The sequence below is a fragment of the Vidua macroura genome, chromosome 1, assembly GCF_024509145.1.
Source record: "Vidua macroura isolate BioBank_ID:100142 chromosome 1, ASM2450914v1, whole genome shotgun sequence".
Taxonomy (NCBI): Eukaryota; Metazoa; Chordata; class Aves; order Passeriformes; family Viduidae; genus Vidua; species Vidua macroura.
In genome coordinates, this window is record NC_071571.1 from 30740236 (window position 1) to 30760843 (window position 20608).

General features: G+C 38.9%; 1 protein-coding gene across 5 annotated transcripts; it reads right to left on the reverse strand.

Annotated features, from left to right (window-relative positions):
* Window positions 1–291: 291 nt before the first annotated feature.
* Window positions 292–19737, reverse strand: TMEM196 (transmembrane protein 196). Of its 5 annotated transcripts, none has more exons than XM_053981389.1 (5): window positions 19386–19737; window positions 7400–7456; window positions 5325–5579; window positions 3411–3484; window positions 292–1136 (listed from the first exon to the last, which is right to left on the reverse strand). In XM_053981389.1, the coding sequence occupies exons 1-5, from the start codon at window positions 19530–19532 to the stop codon at window positions 1130–1132; spliced, it is 540 nt and encodes a 179-aa protein (XP_053837364.1). In that variant the 5' UTR covers window positions 19533–19737; the 3' UTR covers window positions 292–1129. The 5 variants fall into 5 exon arrangements, with proteins under 5 accessions (XP_053837364.1, XP_053837358.1, XP_053837351.1 ...); XM_053981383.1 differs by having other exon boundaries at window positions 19374–19737; XM_053981376.1 differs by having other exon boundaries at window positions 19368–19737.
* Window positions 19738–20608: the final 871 nt, after the last annotated feature.

Genomic DNA, 20608 nt, shown 5'->3' on the forward strand with positions numbered 1-20608 from the left:
TCCATTTTTCATGGTTGTACAAACCACTAGGTTCTGCAATAAAGTTTGGGGTCAGTTAAACATGCATACCTGCTGCTTTAGCATATCCCCAAATGTTATTGTTGGTGTGGAGAATTGCCAGTAACTTCTGACCTTGACCATGACTCTGTTCAGCCTTCATTATTTTCCTTTCTGATCTTGCTTCACTCTTTTAGAAACTTTTCAATATATTGTGCTAAACTGAAAGCATGACAGTTCAGCTTTGCAAGATCTTTCTAACAAGAAAAAAACCCAAAAGATATCTCTAACACCTCTGGTTTAGATTTCATTTTATTTGTCATCTTTTATGAACAAATTACGAAATATACTTCATTCACAAATTGGAAATATTTACAATTTCTTTACAACAAGGCATTTTTTGAGGTTTTGATTTATGGCATTCTTAGAGCATTCTGTCTTTCAAAACAAAGACATCGGTGTTGTTTTCAGCACGCTGTTCATTTATACTCTGGATGTGAAATGGGAGCTTTTTGGAAGAGGAGTTTGCACTCTCTTTTGATATGATCTACTGGGAAAACTGAGGCAGGATGCATTCAAAACATGAGGAGAGGGACTGTGCAGATGTGTTGCTGTACCATGCCATGATCAGAAGCCATCATATTAAACCAGATGCTGCTAAGTGGAGAGGAGAAAAAGATTCCCCTGAGCCATTCTTCCTCTGCCTTCTTCTTTGAGTGGGCTAAATGCAGTTCCGTTTGTTTTTTTGTTTTTTTTTTTCTGATTTTTGAGTCTTCATGAGAATAAGAGTTGTGAAGTCTATTTCAAATACTATCACAATTCAGAAAGATTATTCAGACAAAAAACTGAAAGAGAGTAACCAGGAAGTGAATAAATATTGTATATCTGTAAAATGTTTAGGAGACAAATTTTGAACATGGTTCTGAAAGGGAATTGCAACTGTGCTGGTCTGCAGTTGTGACATTTGAGCCATAAAAGCTAAGATAATTTCATTTTCTTAATTTCTTGGAGTCTATTTTTTTTTTCCTGAAGAAAATTCTAAAACCACTTCCTTCCATGGAACTTTTAAAAATTTCTTAATATACACTTCCATTATAAATCAGATGTGGGCCACCATTGCTTAGGTTGTCTGTCATTTCCTAGAACAAAAATAAAAAACATTAATTAAAATTAGAAGTATTGTAAGTATTGTTCAAAATTCAGTTATCTAAGGTTGTGATGAAATTTGAACAAACGCAGAATTTTGAACATTCAGAAACACTTTACATTTTTATTTAGCTTAACCTTATTATAAAAAAAAATCAGACTTTTTCCTTCATAAATTAGGTACGTTTGAAAGCTGATAGATTCATTGATAGTGATTGAGTTGGACATTACACTCAGACCACATATAGAGCATTGACAGCATCTGTACTAGTTTGTGATGTCCTTTGAAATTGCATCAACTCAAGCTTGTGTGCTGATCTACAAAATTATGAAATGGTAGTTAACTCTCTGTTTCCATTCAAACCTCTATCTGTGCTGACATGCTATAAACAGATGCCGTTCAATGCTTGCTGAAGTAGATATTTGGGAAGTAGATCTAGATACAAACAGGATCTAAGGGTTTTAACTGCTGGTTTTCCCTGATTTTAGTTTTCCCTTATTATGCTAGTCTACAATTTTTAGCCGTTCAGGGATTGCTTCTCCAGTGGCAGGTGAGTCATCCCAGAGTAAGCTGACCGGCTCATGAGTCAGAATCCTAAAGCACCTAAACCAAGATTTGCTCAGAGATAGATTTTCTAATTCTCAAATTGAAATGCAAACAATACCCCCTTAGCAGCTGTCTAAGCACAGAGATGGCTACATTAATTAAGCAGTTCCCTGATCTCCAAGGCTGCAAAGCCACATTGAGTTTATGGTTGGAACTACCTTATTCTGAGCAATCCCAGGCCTATTTCATACCAGATTGAATCTGGATGCAGAAATAAGTGATTTGCTGCTTATGTCCAATGACAGAGAACATTCAGCTATGGCAAGAGGAATGAGTACATATAAAAATGCAGCTTGGAATACTTCTAAAATTCAAGTAGATGAGGTGCAGGAGCCAGTGTTCTAGTTCTAAAATAGCTGCATGATGACCAGAGGCTTTTCTCTGCATGGAAAGATTAAATTCACCTCTTCTTCCTCCTAGGTACACTTGGAGAAAACATGGAATAAAAGGGATTTGTTTGTCCCCCTTCCTGTGGAAGCTTCTGTAAAAAAGTGAAGCAACATTCATTGGGCTAGACAGAGAGAGAGAAAAAAAGACAGAAAGAAAGAACCCAACTCTATAGCATAGTAGCTGAGATTCATGGTAAAGAGAAGAAAATTATACTACCTCGTCTTTATTACTAGTCTTACTCCATCTCTCTCTTCTTTTAATCCACAATATTTGTCAAGCAGAGACCAGAACTCATAGTAACATAAAGTTAAAAAGCACTGATGCCTCCTTTCTCAGGTGTTACCAGCTACATTTTAAAGCAAATCACAGGACTTAATTGTTCCCTTCACAGTTTTTGAAAGAAGGGATGCTCTAGTCTTCTTTACAATGTCACCAAACCAAGAAGTTTTGCCAATTAATACTCCTGAATCAAGCATAAAAAGAGAAAATCAGGTGGGAAACTAATTTTGAGTATTTTCTACTACCCAGGTCTCCAATTGCAGATGATGGTGTTGGATGTTTTGGTATTGCGCCTTATTCTCCTCATATATTGAAGAGGAACATGCATGCCTAACACTGGACTGTGGATCCCAGTTTGGGGGTTGTCTGGCACTATAATTTGCTAATTTGTGGGTTCCTAAAGCCTTTTGTTGGATCTACACTGAAGTTATCTGTCAGCTGGGAAAGAGATCAAGAATACCAAAGCCAAAAAAGACCAAGAATACCAATTACTAACTATCAGTTAGCCATATTTTGATATGTAATGGTCTGTCAGAAGGCTACTCATGAGTTTCCTTTTGTAAGCTTCATCACTTGAATCGTCTGCAGACATCAGCTATTAGAATATCACCATAGTTTTGGAAAATATCAAAACCCATTTATTTTCCCCAATATTTCTGTTTTTAAAAAAATTAATTAAAAAAGAAAAGGTGCTGAATTTGGGGAATGAAGGAGCACACAGATTAGAAGCAGAGTGAATCAATGGTGGCTACATCCAAATAAGAGTATTTGGATGCCTGTAACTAGGGTGAATATTTTAAATACTCAACTTACTTCCAGATTGCAGCGTTCACCACGTAGAGTTATGTCACTACCTGGAAGCACCATTCCTGCCTCAGAGTAACATCACAGCATCAGCCAACTTTGATTAGCTGAAGCTATGACTTCCTCGTAGAGGTGGCCCTTCCTGAAGTGACATAACAACATGGTCGCTCCCTAGTGTTCAGCGTACCTTGGAGGTAACTCTGGTGTCGGGGGAATCACCGGGCAGCTGGGCAGGTCGGTTATTTCAATACCCCTCAATCTCTAATATAAATATAACAATTATACAATAAATATAGCACAAACAAATGCACATGCAGTACATGTCTACATTACTGTATATCAGTATAAATATACAATATAGTCATATATATAAAACACTTCTAAGCTATTTTCTAAATTAGGGTCTAATTCAATGTAAGTTTTTGTGCCATGACCTAGTGTACTTAACCCTGCCAGCAACAGGCAGTCTGTGGGTCTAAGAAGTCCCAAGTAAGGCCATGTGTACATGCATACTTGGCTCTACAGCAGACATGCAGGAAGTTTGCCATCAGTGGGGCGCATCCCAGATCTGCTGAGTGTGTTCAGTAGGGTTGCTCTGCACATACATTGTGGCCCTTCACATAAGTGGACACCTGGCAGTCCTTGCTGCTAAGTGTCAAAAAGCTCAGTTGGTCAACATGTTAGGAAGGTAGGCAGTGAATTACTGTATTTTGAAAGGTTTTTTTTCTTTCCAAGATGTTTCTTCTTCCTTTCCCTCTCTTCTCCCATCTTTGTCCTTGTTGAGGCAAGAGGCTCTCTGAAAGTCAATATCTAGCTTTCCATCAGCAAGACCATCATATTTGCCTAATAGCTCATCAGAATTCTTCTTCATTTTAAAATGAGATGGAGAAATGTATCTTGTCTGTTGATTTTATCACCCTGTTTTATGTTACTGTTGTAACCTCTACTAGTTAACTTTTTAAAATGTGTTTAAAACATCATCTTTTTAAAATGCTTGAAACATTTTAAAAATGTTTCAAACAATGTGTTTTTAAGACACATTTCAAACATCATCTAAGATTATTTCAGTTTATAATTCTACTTGGAGTCTCATCTCAGTTAAGAAACTAAAGAATAGTGACAAGTCGTTTTTAACTGCTATATCACATTTTTTCAGGGAATCTGAAAACAATTCTACAGTCTGAGCAAACTAATCCTTTCTCTGCTCTTCAGAGGTTTCAGTAGACAACAGACTCTTGAACTTAATAGTAATGCAGACTTGCAAACTTGGATGTTTAGTTGGGCAGTCCACTTGACTTTAGTTTTTTTTTCTGCACATTTCTAAAATGAAAGGCATTGGATAGATACTAAGTCCAAATGCAAAGCACAGGTTTACAGCAGACACTTAACTCTTCAAATATTATTCAGATCTGTTAAGACAAGGAGATGATTTCAAGAATTCCATTCCATTCCATTCCATTCCATTACTTGTTTTGATCCTATGTGCTCAGCTTTGGGAGCTTCAGTTTCAGCACCTAATTATATTCCTATACTTCCTGTTAATACAAAAAGGAAGTAAATGCTCAGTGTTGCAAATGAGACCAGTTTTATTTAGGTGTCTAAATATGTCCTTAATGCTTAGGTTAAGTCACCTACATTTGTGAACTGTGGCTTTTCTGTTTAAATAACCAAATTTATAAGCTGAGTACTTGGGAGAGGAAGAAATTGATTAAATCCTGGAAGCATGCAATGATGTGGTTACAGAAAGCTTTCTGTTCTTTTTTTACAGTACAAGACATGATAATTCATATTAATAAGGCTTCCAATTATTTAGGAAGTGCTATATTTAGCAGCTAAGCCCCTGAATAGCTATACGATGGAATTATGTTGAAAATGGATGTACTTCATTGAAATGGATGTACTGCAAATATACAGTACCTAAAAATAGCTCCATATAATGCAACATAATAAAGCTTACACAGAATGGCAGCATTTCATTTTCCAGAAGTTCTTTCTCATATAAAACTGAAAACTGAATACATCCCTTGCCAATTGTAAATGTTAACGCATACAGTAACATTCTGGGAGAAGCAGAACAAATAAGGGAGGACACACAACTCACTTTTTCTGCCATTTCATGGGAGTGATGCAATGAATGTTCCCTTTCTGAGAACATTCGCCTTTGTTCATAGCTGGCTAGCCGACAAGTGAGCCATGAAGAAAGGGTGCAACCACCAATTCCAATGCATGCAAGAGACATGGAGGCAAGATGCAAAGAATAGAGAGCAGATGACTTCTTTGTCAGAGCACGAAGAAATTGAAAATTTAAGATTCCTCCTATTAGTCCACAGATGCAACAGGCAGAAAAAAGTATCATCTGTCAGGAGAGACAAAAGAGGTTATGTCACAGTAATATTTTTCAGAGATAGATTAACATATAAAATATGAGATAACCATAGTTTAATTCTTTGATAGCATAATTGACTGCAAAACGCTGCACAGACCCTTGTTTTTTACTCTCTTAGCTCTCACATTGCTCCAAGGGAATACATTACCTTCTGGTATACAAGAGTTAAGGTTGATGTTGCATGTAAAAAAAAGTTGTGTAAAATGAGTAGGTAAAGTTAAAACTGATTCAATGGAAGGACTGCTAGGACACAAAACTGATTTCCAGCTGTTCATGCAAAACAGTAACATGACAGAAGGTGTCGTAATTTTCTATTGTGCAGTTTATCACCTTGCCTCAGGAGTGAATGCCTCATGTATTTGTAGTAAATCTCTCTTGCTTTGTGTGCATTCTGACTGTGCCTCCTGCTCAGTTATAATTTATTCAGTCAGATGGTAGATTGGAGGCTTTCTGCGGCTTTTGTGGGGTCTTTGAAAGTGTTCAAGGTGAATGTGCTGGTCAAAGAAGCAAAAGAAACAACAAAGAAATTTGTGGAGCTGCTTTACAGAAGGTCAGTTTGATGACTATATGGTTGGTTGGTTGGTTGGTTTGGTTGATTTTAACTCAACTAAAATGTTCCTGGGAATTTTAGAAATCTGTGAAACAGGCTGCAATCAATGAGACATTTTTAAACACCTCTTATTGCTTTTAGTCACAAAGATGTTACTCTGGTTCAGGATGTGTGTTAACCTCAAATGGAGGAGAAGACCTTATGGAGACAGTGTTAAATGATTGTCTTATTCACTTCCCTTTATACTGCTGACTTGTCAGATTATGATCTAGATGGGCCTTTAATGTTTCTTGATATAGCTTTTTATATGTACTTATCTACTGTGGCAGCAGAAATTTATGGAGCCTTACAGACTACTTCTGTAGGAAAGTACTACAATAGGATGAAAATTTCCTCAGGAATGTGGCATTGAGGATATATATTGCAATCCACTAGCAAGTGACTACTCCATGAGACCTCTGGAACAGATGGGTTTAAGAAACTGGTTATGGTACACATGTTTAAAGAAATGGGACTGTCATTTTAACAGACTTTAGGATAACCCATTGATATTAAAAAATAATTAGAGAGAACTTTTGATTCCCGTCACACTTCTGCTTATTTTATGTGACTTCCATCTGTATGTGGCAGAATAATCAAGCTGACAGAATATTAGGACTGGCATTATCACTTACAATAAGATTATGTCTTTAACACAGAGTTCTGCTGTGTCTTGTTGAGTAATAATACCATTTTGCTGCAGTCAGAAAATGACTGTACGTGAAGAGATATCTTCCATCACTTTAAAACTTACATTCATGTGTTTCAGATTGCTAAACAAACTTGCTAAACACTTAACAGCTATGATATCTAGAAACAAACTTGGTCAGCAGCCTTATTGAGATGGCAACCCAATGCTGGTTTTTGAAGGAGAGAACATACAGTCCAGTGACATTATTGAGAAGCATTTATTCACTTGACATAAATCTATGTCAAGTGATTTCTGATCAAAGTTTATCCATATACAGATAAGTAGGGATGTATGGCTTAAATAGCATGACCTACATAGGCCATTTCAGAACTGCCTTGTTTTTTGTGACTATTCCAAAGTGCTGATTGCTTTTTTTAGATTATCAACTTGTAATTTTTCTAATTGTTTATCAAAAACCCTTGGATACAGAAAACCCCCAGTAAAGAGTTAAAATTAGATAAGTAAGCCTTTCAAATACTTAAGTGTTATGGATTCAGTGGAAAAACTTACAACAAGTCCAGATTTTTTTTTGGCGCACAATATTCCGCATACACCGCAAAGCAGGAACTGCAAAGAACAAGAAACCAAAAAATTATTTCATCATTTAAGTTACCTCGTTCAAATTCCACTGTGTTGCAGTGGTGGTGGCCACAGTTTAGGCAATAGTTACAGTTGTCAGCATTTTTGTCACAAACCTTATGTTTCAGGAGGTTGTAACTCAACCATAAACACTCTTATTGGATAAGAAACTGGAATGAGAAGTTCAAGTGACCATAATAACTCAAGAAAGAAAAGAAAGAAAATCTGAATTTTAAGCTGCTTAGGTAAACAAGTTGGAAAAAAATCCCCACTGTTGTAAGCATAAAAATGCCTTTTTACTGTTTTCTTTCTCTCTCAGAAGAATTTAGCAAGGTACTAGTCAGTGATCCAAATCATCTACTTCTAAGCATAGCATTGGGACTTAATGCCCTCATGCTACCATCTGAACCATCTGAAGGATCACATATGGATCGTTATCTTCAAGACAGTGGAACTCTGGGCAAGAATATAATTCAGTCATGTCTGTGGGTGCAGGTGTAAATATCAGTGCATCTGTTGGTGTAACTACTCTGGGCATGCAGAAAGATCTGTTTCAGACTCTTGATAGCTCAATATGCAAGAGAGAGCATGAAGGTATCTGTACTTTTTTTAATGTCATTTCCTCACACAAACTGATTTTGTAATTGTAGCATCAAGCATTAGGCAAGAATTAATTACCAAAACCAGAAAAAAAAAAGTTGATAAAAATATATGATAATGCCTAATAGTGACCTCTGTCAAAGGCCAGTGATGTCCTCTGATGTCTTTTTCCTTTTAAAGAAAAATTTAATGAGGAAAACAATGAATAGTCCCCAGGGGGACAGTGAGGGTAGGAACTACAGTAGTTGTATGAAAGAAATAAGGCCTTTTCCAAATGTTAGCAATACTGTCAAAAAATTTCCTTGATGCTTCATAAAGTCCTTTATAAAGAAATCTATGCTACTTATTTTCAATAAAGATAACACTACTCCCTCATTGGGAAGTAATTTTGTAGTTTTAAAACTGAATTTTTCCATACTATTTCTGCATTGAGATGGTATTTCTAGTAAAAGGCTCTGCTTGACCCTGATTTAGAATTAAATCACAGAAGAGACCTGGCTGTTACATAAGAAATTAATAAAAACCCCAACAAACCAAAAACCTAAGAGGTTCTATAAAGCATGCAGGGTCTGTGTAATATATTGCAAATACTTCTTATTTACACTCTAAAACTTTGCAAATTCACTATTTCGGTTGAGGAGTTGCTTTAACTCATAGTTTATCCCCCTCTAACTAAAGTAGCTCATGTGTATCGCTAAGTATAAGCCTTGAGACTTTTTACTCTGACTTAGACCCATGAAAACAGTTCCCCATAATGAATGTGGATAAATTGTGTATGTTATTTACCTTTATACTAAGCATGGGATGTGAATTCAATACCAATCAGATTATGGAGAGGCCTGGGTCACATGGACCATGGTGCTGAATGGCTCAGGACATACCAGAAGGCACAATTGGTGATTGCTGCTAGAACCCACTGACTGGAATAACAATAAAATAAAACACTTTCCCACAGGCAAAGAAGATTTCAGCTCATCACATCTGCTTTGTAAGTGGTCACTCAGGCTTTCTGTGAAGTTTTGAGGTTTTACTCCCAGTCCTGCCATTTGCAGATAGCCTTCAACTGAAGGCATGCTTCAGATTTTCACACATCATGTTTTGTATTTCTAAAAATGCAGAAATCTCAAATGAAATTTGTTGAAAACATCTTTGTAATTAAGTTCTATTTAGTCAGATTGATAAAGTGGATTAATAATATATTTCCTCTCTGTAGTGATTGAATAGGATTGAAAGGATATTTTTGTATATAGAAAAATTAATTATTGTTGGAAGAGATCATCATAGGTAGTTTTAACTTGTTAACTAGTTTAAAAAACTGTGGGTTTGATAATTTACCTTCAAAGCTGAGAGTATGAAAGGGAAGGTCACCCATTTTTTCAGGAATGCTTTAATTCTGCTCCAGTTTGAGTCAATGAAGCTAATCTACAAGCCCTAAGGTATCAGTTTCTCAAAACAAGGGGTGATTATTCCATTAAAAGCATCTGACTACCTGGAGTAAAGATCTGGACGCTGTAGTTAAATGTAGATTAAGTTTGCTAATGATACTAGACTAGGAGATACAATGGACAAGTGTACAAGTGTACATGTACAAGTGTAGAGAGGCCTTACAGAGAGATGTGAATAGACCTGAGAGCTGGGTAATTACCAACCATGTGAAATTTAACAAGAGTAAGTGCCGGATTCTGCACCTAGGACAATGTAATCCTGGCTATACATAAATACTGGGGGTCAAGAGATTGGAAAGCAGCCACAGGGAAAGAGATCTGGGTGTCTGGCTTGATGACAAATTGAATGTGAGTCAGCAGTGCCCTGGCAGCAAAAAAGGCCAACCATGCCCTGGAGTACATCAAGAACAGCATCACCAGCTGGTGGAGGGAAATGATTGTCCTGCTCTATTCTGCTCTGGTGCAGCTCCTTCTTGAGCATTGGGTGCTGAGATGGATTCCTCAGTATCAGAAAAGCATCAAACTGTTCGAGTGTGTCCAGAGGAGGATGACCAAGATGGTGAAAGGCCTCTTGGTTTGATCAGATTGAAGAAGAGAAGGCTGAGGGATGACCTCTACACAGTCTACACCTTTCTCAAGGCAGGCAGCAGAGGGAGAGGTGCTGATCTCTCTTTGATGATCAGTGATAGGGTACAAGGCAATGGAGTGAAGTTTCATCAGAAGAAGGTTCTTCACTGCGAGGGTGGTCAGTCACTGGAACGGGCTCGTCAGGAAAGGAATCATGGCACCAAGTCTGTCAGAGGACAAGGAGCACTCTGGATGCTGCTATTAGTCATGTGATTTGGTGTTAGGTAGTCCTGCAAGGAGCATGGAGTTGGACTTGGTGATCTTTATGAGTCTTTTACAAGTTGAGAAATTATATGATTTTATGATAATATTGTATCATGTCATGCATACTCTGTATGTATTTTCTCTCTCCACATCTACAGTATTTGTACATATAGACAAGGAATAACATGTTCCATAGTTAAAGAGCTAAAAGAGTTCTTTGTATTCTTACTTAGAGGAATTGGATATTCATGTTTTCTCCACATTCTTCTGTTTAATCTTGAGGTCATGCTGAAGTTTTATAATCCGTATGGCTATGAGATAAACAAGTTGTGAAACCGAATGCACTCAAGTGCCTGAATATGTTAAAAAACCTTGGAAGAAAAGCATTCGGGCAGTAGCAAAGGATTAATGTTATTTAGGTTGTTTTTTGGTTTTTTGTTTTTTTTTTTTAAGATGACAGTGTTTTGCATTCATAGAGAAAAGGATTGCCCAAAACCCAGTATGGATATTTATTTATGTCAGCATGCATTTTGCAATTAAAACCAACGGATGACTTTGTGCCACAGGGTCAGGCAATTTTACTTTTACCTCATGCAAAGCTTTGAAACTTCTGAGCCAAGTTTACAACTCTCTTCTAAGGCTGATTCACTGGAAAAAGTGGAAGCCTGCTCTATCAAGAGAGTATTAGTGATACTCATGGCTCAGGAACACTGCTCATATAGTTTCTTTAGCCAAGTTTTTCAATGTGGAGACATCTAGAATGGTTAGGATTTCACTGAGGTATGATGTGATTGACACTATCCTCTGCTTTTTGGTAGCATAGAGACTAAACACTTTTTTGGGGGGGCTTTTATTTGGTTTGGTCTTTTTTTTTTTTTTTTTTTTTGGGGGGCGGTGAGGGGTTGGTTGTTGTTGTTGTTGTGATGCTATAGGAATTTCCTATAAAATTTTTGATGTCTCAGTGTTGTGATCAGCAGCAGTGAAAAGTGGATGGAAGAAACTACACTGGCTCTTTGTACCAGAAGAAGGATGAAGTAAAAATCAGATTGAAAGTGTATTTTACTTAGAATCTTCTATTTTATAATACTGCCAACTGGAATGCAGCCATCAGGGGCTCTGTTATCTTCACACTCTCTCTGTTCTTGGCTATTCTGAAAGACTTCATGTCAATATGTTATAACAGTAAAACTTGGAGTAAACAGTATAACTATGGAGCTACTCTACAGTTTACCCTTGACTAACTAATACTGTCATGGTGAGGACTTGCTCCTTTCTACTTGATCATTGACTATCCTTAATAAATTTTTACCAGCCCATCTCATGGACTCTTTAAATGTAGGTATATTTTCTAATTACTTATTCTCTAACCATGTAACCTCACTTACCTAGAGGTAAGTTAGGCAAATGGACGTATACTGAAAATACAGTAAATCAGGAGTGGAAAAGAAATATATCACTGAAGATAAGCTTCTGGTAAAGAATGCTCAGTTGTTCAAGTGTTCAGAACTCATGCAGAGAATAAGGCTAAAACATTTTATTGAGGATAAGCTAAGATAATAAGCCCTATAAAATGCCCTGGAAGCCAGAGAGGGAACTTCAGCTGGAACTTTTTTAAACAGATGTCTCATTGCTTGACTTACATTTTAATTATTATTCATAATTTAAAAAGTCATAAATGCTAAAAGACTGAAAGGCTCACTTAAAAACCTACACAGATCACCAATTACACCCAGAACCTATTGATTATAGGGTTGCTTTTGGTTGCAGACTTATTCATACCTCCTATACATACATGATGTTTTGCATCAAGACTAGCAGAGAAATCTTGCATTGAAACTGTTGGTGCAAGTCCAGAGAAGGGACAGGAAGTTGGTAAGAGGGCAGGAGCACCTCCCTTAAGAAGTTAGGTGGGGAAAGTTTGGGCTGTTCAACCTGGAAGAAGAGAAGGCTCAGAGATTCACAGATTGACAGAATATTCCAAGTTGGAAGGGACCCACAAGTACCATTGAGCTTGCATGGAGACCTCATAGCAATCTTCCAATATCTGGGAAGCTGGAGAGGGATTCTTCATCAGGAACTGTAGTTACAGGACAAGGAGTAAAGAGGTAACTGGAAGAGAGGAAATTTAGGCTAGATGTTAGGAAGAGATTAATTACTGTGAGGGTGATGAGGGACTGGAACAGGTTGCCCAGAGAGGCTGTGGGTGACCAAACCCTGGCAATGTTGCAGGCCGGGTTATACAAGGCCTTAAGCAACCTGGTTTGGTAGGAGGTGTTCCTGCCCATGGCAGGATCAGTTGGGACTAGATGATCTTTAAGGTCTCTTCCAATCCTTATTGTATGATTTTATGATTCTCTGAGTTTATGAGAATATATCATCAAGGGGTTATACAGGGGCATAACCCCTCTTGGGTGAATGGTAAAAAATCCAAAGAAAGATACTACAAAGCACAAAAGCTACTTAGAGACTGAGTGCCTCAATCCCACTTTCAGTGATGATTTACCATGGACCCACCAAAGTCAGAGTCGCTCTGATGGCACCAGTGTGATTGCAACGTGATGCAGTTATGTCTGTTTGTGGTGTTTTTGTCATTCACACTGCACCTGTACCTGCTAATGTTCCATATGCATATTGGAAAATGTCTCTTTTTGTCTGTTGAACTTTGGAAAAGAACCCCAAAGACCTCCCAGAAAAGGAGAATGTTTCTTTTGAGACTGCTTTAATTTACTTTATATTGAATATTGCCTGGAAACAAAACCTCAGATCCAAAACCCCATAAATTTTGGTAAGAAGGCTAAAATCTTAATTTATATTCAAGTTCTGTGGTTTGGATCCATCCCTATTTCATATTTTCTGGAACAAAAGACTTGGCTTCTTTCATTTCCTTCTGGAAAATGGGTACTTTGTCCCTGGTAGTCTGAAAAAAATTCAGTTTTAGTTAATCCACAGGAAGCCAAATATTTGTTTCTTTCCACCATGCAGAAGAAAAGGAACTATTTTTATTTTATATCTTGAAGCTAAGAAACATTTCTGTCTTATATTTGAAAAGACAAAAGCAATGGTGAGTGTAATTCCCTTGAAAAAATGAAAACTGCTCATAGAAAAATTTCCTGGACACAGGCTGAACAAAGTAGTAGAGAAAACCTGTTGAATATAAGGACAGCTTGATCCCTAGTCATGGTTCATGACAAAAAAAGACAGCTAAACTGAATATACTGCATGGGAAGTCCTCTGTGGGTCATCCATATGTATCTGATGAAACTGGGGAAGGGAAATCATTCCAAAATGGAATGAAACACAGTGAAAATGCTGGTGTATCATACCTACTCAAATGACACTCTACTTGGAAGACTAAACCATCAAGACAGAATTAAGTCTTCACTTTTATATACTCTTGTCAGGTAGTAAATGAGACAATTCTGTGTTTTACACTAAAGCTGCATAAGCATGTGACTTCCAGAACAATAAGCAGGAATTTGAAATTAGTAATGTAAAGAAAGAAAGATTCTATTTAATAATGTTGTTTCAACTCCATCCAAATGATGAAAAAGCTGAAATCGCTAATGGATGAACTAAGCAGAAGAGATATCTCTAATTGTAACTCTTATTCAAAGCAGTATTTCAGAACAAGGATTAAATGTTCTTAGCACAGGCATAAAGGGCACAGAATCCACTCATGAAAACAAAGACATCAAAATAAATAAAAATTACAACAGGCAAGAAGATCAAGCCTAGGTACCAGGTTTGCCTATTACTTCCACAGAGAAACACAATAATCTTTTGCAAAAAGAGGATGGAAACTTCAAATGATGTTGTTCCATGCAAGTGATTGTAGGGACAGGAAGGTCTAGGTGGCTCCAAGGCATCCAGACACAGAACCAGAAGCAACAGCATTGCCAAAACCCAACTTTGTGTCACACCAAATCTGTCATGATGAGAGAGGAGGCTCTGTTATAAGTGAGGCACAGTGTTAAATAATGTCTAATCTGAGTCAATACCTTGTCTGGCAGTGTGCTATTGGGTCTTATCAGATCAGGTGCCGCTACACTTCCCACTGATTCAAGCCATATGCAAGCAGTTTAAATTCTATCCCAGGCCCTGTGATTAGTGTTTCCACTCATCTGGTTATAGACCTACAGAGATGCTTTAAAAATGGGGAATGGTTTTTAGAAACAATCAAGGAAATTAAGAAGTGTGTTTCTGAATCTGACATCAGTGGTTCAAAAAACCTCCATCCAGCTCTAAAAACACTTAAAATCTCAGCATAAAATAATAATGTTTACTTTTTGTTCATTTGGAGCCTATCAGAAAAACAAATAAAAATAATGCTTTTTGTTTGTTTTGTATCAAGCATTTGGTTTAGAGTGTGACTGCTTACATCTCAAAAAAGTAATAAATGAAAGATTATTCTCTGGTGGTGAACTACAGTCTTATAGTAGTAAAACATTTAAGCATATGCTTAAGTCAGTCTATATTCAACAGATCCTCTAAATACAACCCAAGAGCTAGATGGAACTTCTTCCAGGTTTGTTTGTGCCTCTGGAGTCTCCAAATGACAAAAAAAAAACTACTGAAAGACCTCAGCTGAATCCAGTGAATTGTCCGGGCTCCATGCAACGCAAGAAGCTTCCAACCTTGGTATGTCCTTCCCTATCTCTAAGTACAGAACTCTTTCCAGCTTCTACTGAGCTCACTGAAAGTCCTGTGATTAATTTCATCACGAGCGGGAGCCAGACAGAAATATGGTCAGTTTGATGAAAATGCAATGCATATGTTAAAATAAAGTAGGATCTGCATTTTGTCTGCATGCTAAACAATAATGTGATTTTTTTAGTGCTGCTTTTGAAAAAAAATATATAATTTGACTATTCTTTCCAAAGGAAACTTGGCAACAGTAAAATCTAGATGTAAAATCTAGTGGTTTAAAATTTCAGGCCACCAACATTGATTTAACAGTCTAAAAAGTTTTTCTTGCTCTGGGAAAGTCCATACAGACTGACAATTATTCTTTTCCTTCAAATCTTGGATAAAAAAAAATAAAGTCATTTAAATCAAATATTTCAAGTGCCAACTTGGAACAAATTTCTGTAGCCAAATGCAGATTTTTAATGGGCAGACAGACTTCCACTGTGATAAAATCACAAATCATGGAAACAGTAATTCTGCCTCTATCTACAGACAGCAAATAGACCAACATACAGAAAGTGCATATCTCTCAAATACATTCAGATATTTGCCTTTATAAGGGGAGAAATTATTACTCTTGAGGGGCATAGCCATAAGTGAATCATCGAGTATCTCTCTCACATATGAAGATAGATGGCATATTTGTCTAAAGATGTGGCTTTTGTCTCTCATTCTCTCTCTCTCTGTGAGGGAGACTCATTTACAGCAAGCATTTATTCACCACTGCAGAATAAATGAGGATAAATTACACAAATGTATGTGTGTGTGTGAATATCTATTCACTACTCATAGTGAGAGTGATGAAACCACTGTGTTCTAAATATAGATGGGGAAGTATGTGACCATTAAAAAAAAATCTGTGAATACCTTTTGCTTGATTATCTTCTGACTGTTGTTTGTGCAAAAGCCTTTGCTATGGATGCTGTCATTCTTACTATGTTATTGTTAGTAGTTCAGTGTTCTCATTGGTTGAATTATTCTATAGTACGTCATATAACTGAAATGGAATGGTGGATTTCAGAAATATCCCTCAGTTTCTGGGAAACAAAAAATCTGGGAGGCACTGATTACAGCCTGTAGAATAGTTTATCCCAATACAAACAACAAACAGAAAGAAAATTTAGAAATCAACAATGTGTGCACTTTAGGGTGTTTGGGACTATTTTTATTGTGGGTTTGGTTTTGGTTTTAGCCTTTTTTTTGCAATTTAACAGCCATGGCCTATTTTAAAAAGAACAGATTGGTGATGATGTAAACTGGATAGTTGTCTCCACATGCTCCAGATAATTTGAGAAGACAGTCACACCTTCAGTTGTTTTCTTATGGCTACTTTTTAAACAACTTGTACTATCTTAATACAATTCAACTCCAATGAGAACAACAGATTTGAAAGTTCATTTTTTTCCCCATTTTAATGTATTTTTTGATACAGATATTGCCTAGGTTTTCAATTTCTTCATTCTGGTGTACTCTAATTTCCCTGGCTTGCATTATACATAATGCAGGGCATGCAATGATCAAGGTACTTCAGCCCATGCTTAGCTTCACTTGTACCCATAATGCTATGGATGGAATTCCCATGGTTAAAATTAGTATGTTAGTAAATCATCTGTATGAATGGAGGCAGTGAACAATAACAACTCTTTTAACAGAAAAGCTGATGTTTGTCAAGTGCAAAGCATCATAAGGAGGCAAATATAGAAGATAGAATGTGCATGATTTTTAAGATGCCCAAATTTTAGGAATTCAGGTTAAGGTTTCCATGGTGATGCTATCTTCATCTACTTCTACATGAACTTGGGTCTCTGCTGAGTTCCACCCACATAAAAGGATAGAACAGGGTCAAAGGTTTTCTGTGCATTTCCAAGTAAATTGCAACAGGAGGAATGACACTGTTCAACTTAAGTGTTTTGTATCTAACATGCCAAAGAATTAGTTTTTCTTTAATGTTCCCTTCTTTTCCTTCTGTTCACTTCTCAAAGGAAGACCCTGATTCAAAGGTGTGATTTGGAAAAAAATAATATATTTTATGCAAGACATAACCTTTAATACGGCAACATGAGCTCAGTGTAAGCTACAGTGAGCAGAAAGGAGGCTTATGCCACTTCTGCAGCAGGATAGTCCTGAGGATTGTCCAAACAAACCTTTGTCCAGTTGTTTAAATTTGAAAGTAGTTACCTATGACCCTAAGTATCCTTGAAGAACAGTAAATCTCTGGCCCCTTTCTTGGCCTGCCTGCCTGACCTGCTAGTCCCCTAGTCAGAAGAATGCAACCTAATCATTTGAAGTCTTGGAGCAGTACAAAGAGAGTAGTATAATGGTGACAATTTAGACCACAGATCTTCAGTTCAATGAAAAGTAAGTCAGCCTTTAGAAACATGTCACCCCACTCTGCACATCACTTTGACTTTCTAATTTCCTCTGCTACATGAAGTGTAAGGTTCCTTCTTCCACTTTGCATTTTCTTTGAGGCCCCTCTCTGCCTATTCAACCTGCAGATTTTGCTGCAGAGTTCCCAGCCTCTTCTGGCTCTGGTTGTGGGCATCCTTTGCAAACAATTCCCTTTGGGTTACCTTCCATGCCTCTGCATTCACATGTGAGAATAATTTCCTATAAATATCTGCAAAACCTCTTCACTATCCTCTGTCTTATTGCTCTCTAAAACTCTATGTATGAACAGTTCTAAATCAGCCAGACTGCTGGTGTGTTAATGCAACCACCTGTTATACCACTCAGTTTTGGTTTGTTTTTTCTTCATATTCGTTTACACCCTTTTGCGCTGTATCTGTCTCTTTCTACGATTATAAAGTCCTTGGAAGCCAACATCTAATATAACAGAATCTTAATCTATGCCTAGTACAAACTCTGGGTTAATAGCATAAAAATGAATGAGGCAGTTATGCAGGAAATGTGCATCGTCATGAAATGATATCAGCTGTTATAGCATTGTCACAAAATGCATAAAATACCTCTGCATAAAATACTGATCTCACTGATTGATCAAAGCTCTTTGACCTCAGTAAAACCCAGGAAATTGACCTTTGCCATTAAATCTTCAGACAGACACGTGGTTTTAACTAATTTTTTCTTCATTAACAATGATCAGAAACCTCCCTTTTTGAAGTGATTTTGATAATATCATTACCTGTTGGCCTGGTAATATCATTACCTGTCTGATCTAGTCTTCATTTTCATTTCTCACCTACCTGTTCTGCAGTGCAGAATTATGAGTGCTTATAAACTGCCAAAAATATATATCACTGTTGTCAATAATTAATAATTATTGACAGTGAGAATATTACATGAAGCACTTTGTCTGAATTAATCTATAAATTAGAGGAGGTTATGCTGGTGAATAATCAAGAATGTTTTACATTTATCATGTTATCTGAAGCTAAGCAAACAATCTTTTTAGAAATACTGCTGTACAATACAAGCTGGCCACAACCAGCTTTGGACTTCAAAAATGCCCACTCATGTTTAGACTGAATATTCAGCAATTCCTATTCTTTGTTTCATAAATATAAATAACCATTTGGAGGAAAATTCTTCCTGGAAACATGCATATCTCAAACTGGAAAAATAAAAAAATAAGAAACATTTTTGAGAAATAAAAAATGCTCTGTGATATGAACATGCTGCTTCTATTAACCCATTACTGTGTTGTTTTTTTTGTTTGGTTGGTTTTTTTTTTTTTTTTTTTTTTTTGGTTGTTGTTGTTGTTCATTTTACAAGAAGCTCAGGGCACCCAGTACATAAGAACACCTTTCTCCTTTTCTTTCCCAATGCCTCTTTCTATTTTTCCTCCAAAAACTCAGGACTCAACTGGCATACCCTTGACATTAATTCAAAGCACCTTTTGACAGTCTCCTCATCATGGACAGACCTGTTCTTTTAAAAAAGCAGAACTCACAATCAATTTAAAGACCGTAAGCTATGACCCGTGTTTCACGCGAAGCATCGAGCTTTCCCAGGTGTGAGAAGGGGTTCAGAGAAAGTTCAAATGCTCACAGCGAGACTGAAAAATGGAAAGGAGCGAGAAAGAAGAGGTCTCCCCCCCCCGCCCATGACACGTACATCTGTCCCCGCCATGCCTCCCCCTCGCCCCACGACTCTGCAGCCCGTACTCCAAGCACATCGGAAATGGACCCGGCGAGGTCGGCGCAGCATTCACTCGCGGGAGGGAAAGGAAGGGAAGGGAAGGGAAGGGAAGGGAAGGGAAGGGAAGGGAAGGGAAGGGAAGGGAAGGGAAGGGAAGGGAAGGGAAAAGGGGATGCCTTCGCACGGTCTGATCATCACCATAAAGAGTTAAAGAGAGAGTGAAATGGCTAACGTACACACACCCCGCTCCATACCGGAGAAGAGTCTCCCAGCTGAGGTTTATGCTCTGTGAGGACCAGGCTGAAACTGACCGCCCCCACGGCCACGCTGGACACCCCTAACCCTATCTCCAGCACGGAGAGCACCAGGAGGCTCCCGATGATCTGGCTGCTGGTGCACATCCTCCCTCGGTCATCCTTCCTTCCCGATCAGCCGGGGAAACCGCGCATCCTCCTCCTCCTCCTCGGGCGCTCCCGCGGCCCTAAGTCGCCCCCAAACTTTTCTTCCTTCGCAGGCAGCCGGGGCGGAGCGGCTCATCCGCGGCCGGCGGGCGCTACCGAGGGTCGGCGGGGCGGCCCCGGCGCCGCCGGGCCCCGCGCAGGCAGCGCCGCGCCGGCCCCGAGCGCGGCCCCGAGCGCGGCCCCGAGCGCGGCCCCGGCGCGGCGGAGCTCTCCAAGGTTCCGGGCCGGCGGTGGGTGCGCGGCTCCGCGCTCCTAAGGGCTGCGCCTCCTCCGGGAAAGTCGACCTTGTCCGCTCTCCTCCTGCGCTCTCATTGGAATGACCTCACCGGGATTTTTCGCCCCCCTTCTTGTTTCTCTCCCCCTTCTCTTCCAGGGCTGGAGGGCGGGGGGTAGAGGAGTGTGGCGAGCCCAGCCCGGCTATACTTATGTATGAATCCAGACCCAATGCACAGGCAAGGCGCACGGCAGCCCCGCCCCAGGGCCACAAGGCTCGGCACCTTCCCCGGTCCTCCCCCGGCACGTCGCTCGCACACCTCCGCCGTCCCGCGGCGGCCGGGCTGGCGGCGGGACGCGGGAGCCGATGCCAGCCGCAGGCGGACGCTTGAGAGGTGGCCCTTCTAGGAGTGGGGGGTCCGCAGGCCTCCCTCCTCCCAGGTGCTGCTGTCAAAATTCAGGAGGAAGCTTGTCTTCCTCTTGTATCAGTTAAAGGGCTGGAGTATGCTGTGTCTCACCACTGCAAAACTCTGGTCTTCTGCAAAACCCTACTGCCAAAATAGGCGATTTCTGTAGCCATTCCTGTCACTCACAATGCCCAGAACTGTGTCAGTCCCAAGGCAAATGAGCAATAATGCAAAATACAACAAGAGATTCAGGGCTGCTAACTTGAGCCTTGCTGGATTGCTTGGTGCAAATCTTTATTACTGCGCTTAGATACGGAGGATGTTTTGCCACCCTGCCTACAGTTTTACAATCCAGATGTGCTGCACAACGTGGTAACACAGAGACACTCAGTCTAG

Bases quoted from the DNA above. Each gene is read 5' to 3' on its own strand.
- TMEM196 (XM_053981376.1), bottom strand. From the start codon at position 19,532: ATGTGCACCAGCAGCCAGATCATCGGGAGCCTCCTGGTGCTCTCCGTG. The intron at 5,580-7,399 runs GTAAGTTTTTCC...CTCTCCTGACAG, and splicing joins AAAAAAAATCTGGACTTGTT to ATGATACTTTTTTCTGCCTG. The intron at 3,485-5,324 runs GTGAGTTGTGTG...TATTTATATTAG, and splicing joins CCCATGAAATGGCAGAAAAA to AGATTGAGGGGTATTGAAAT.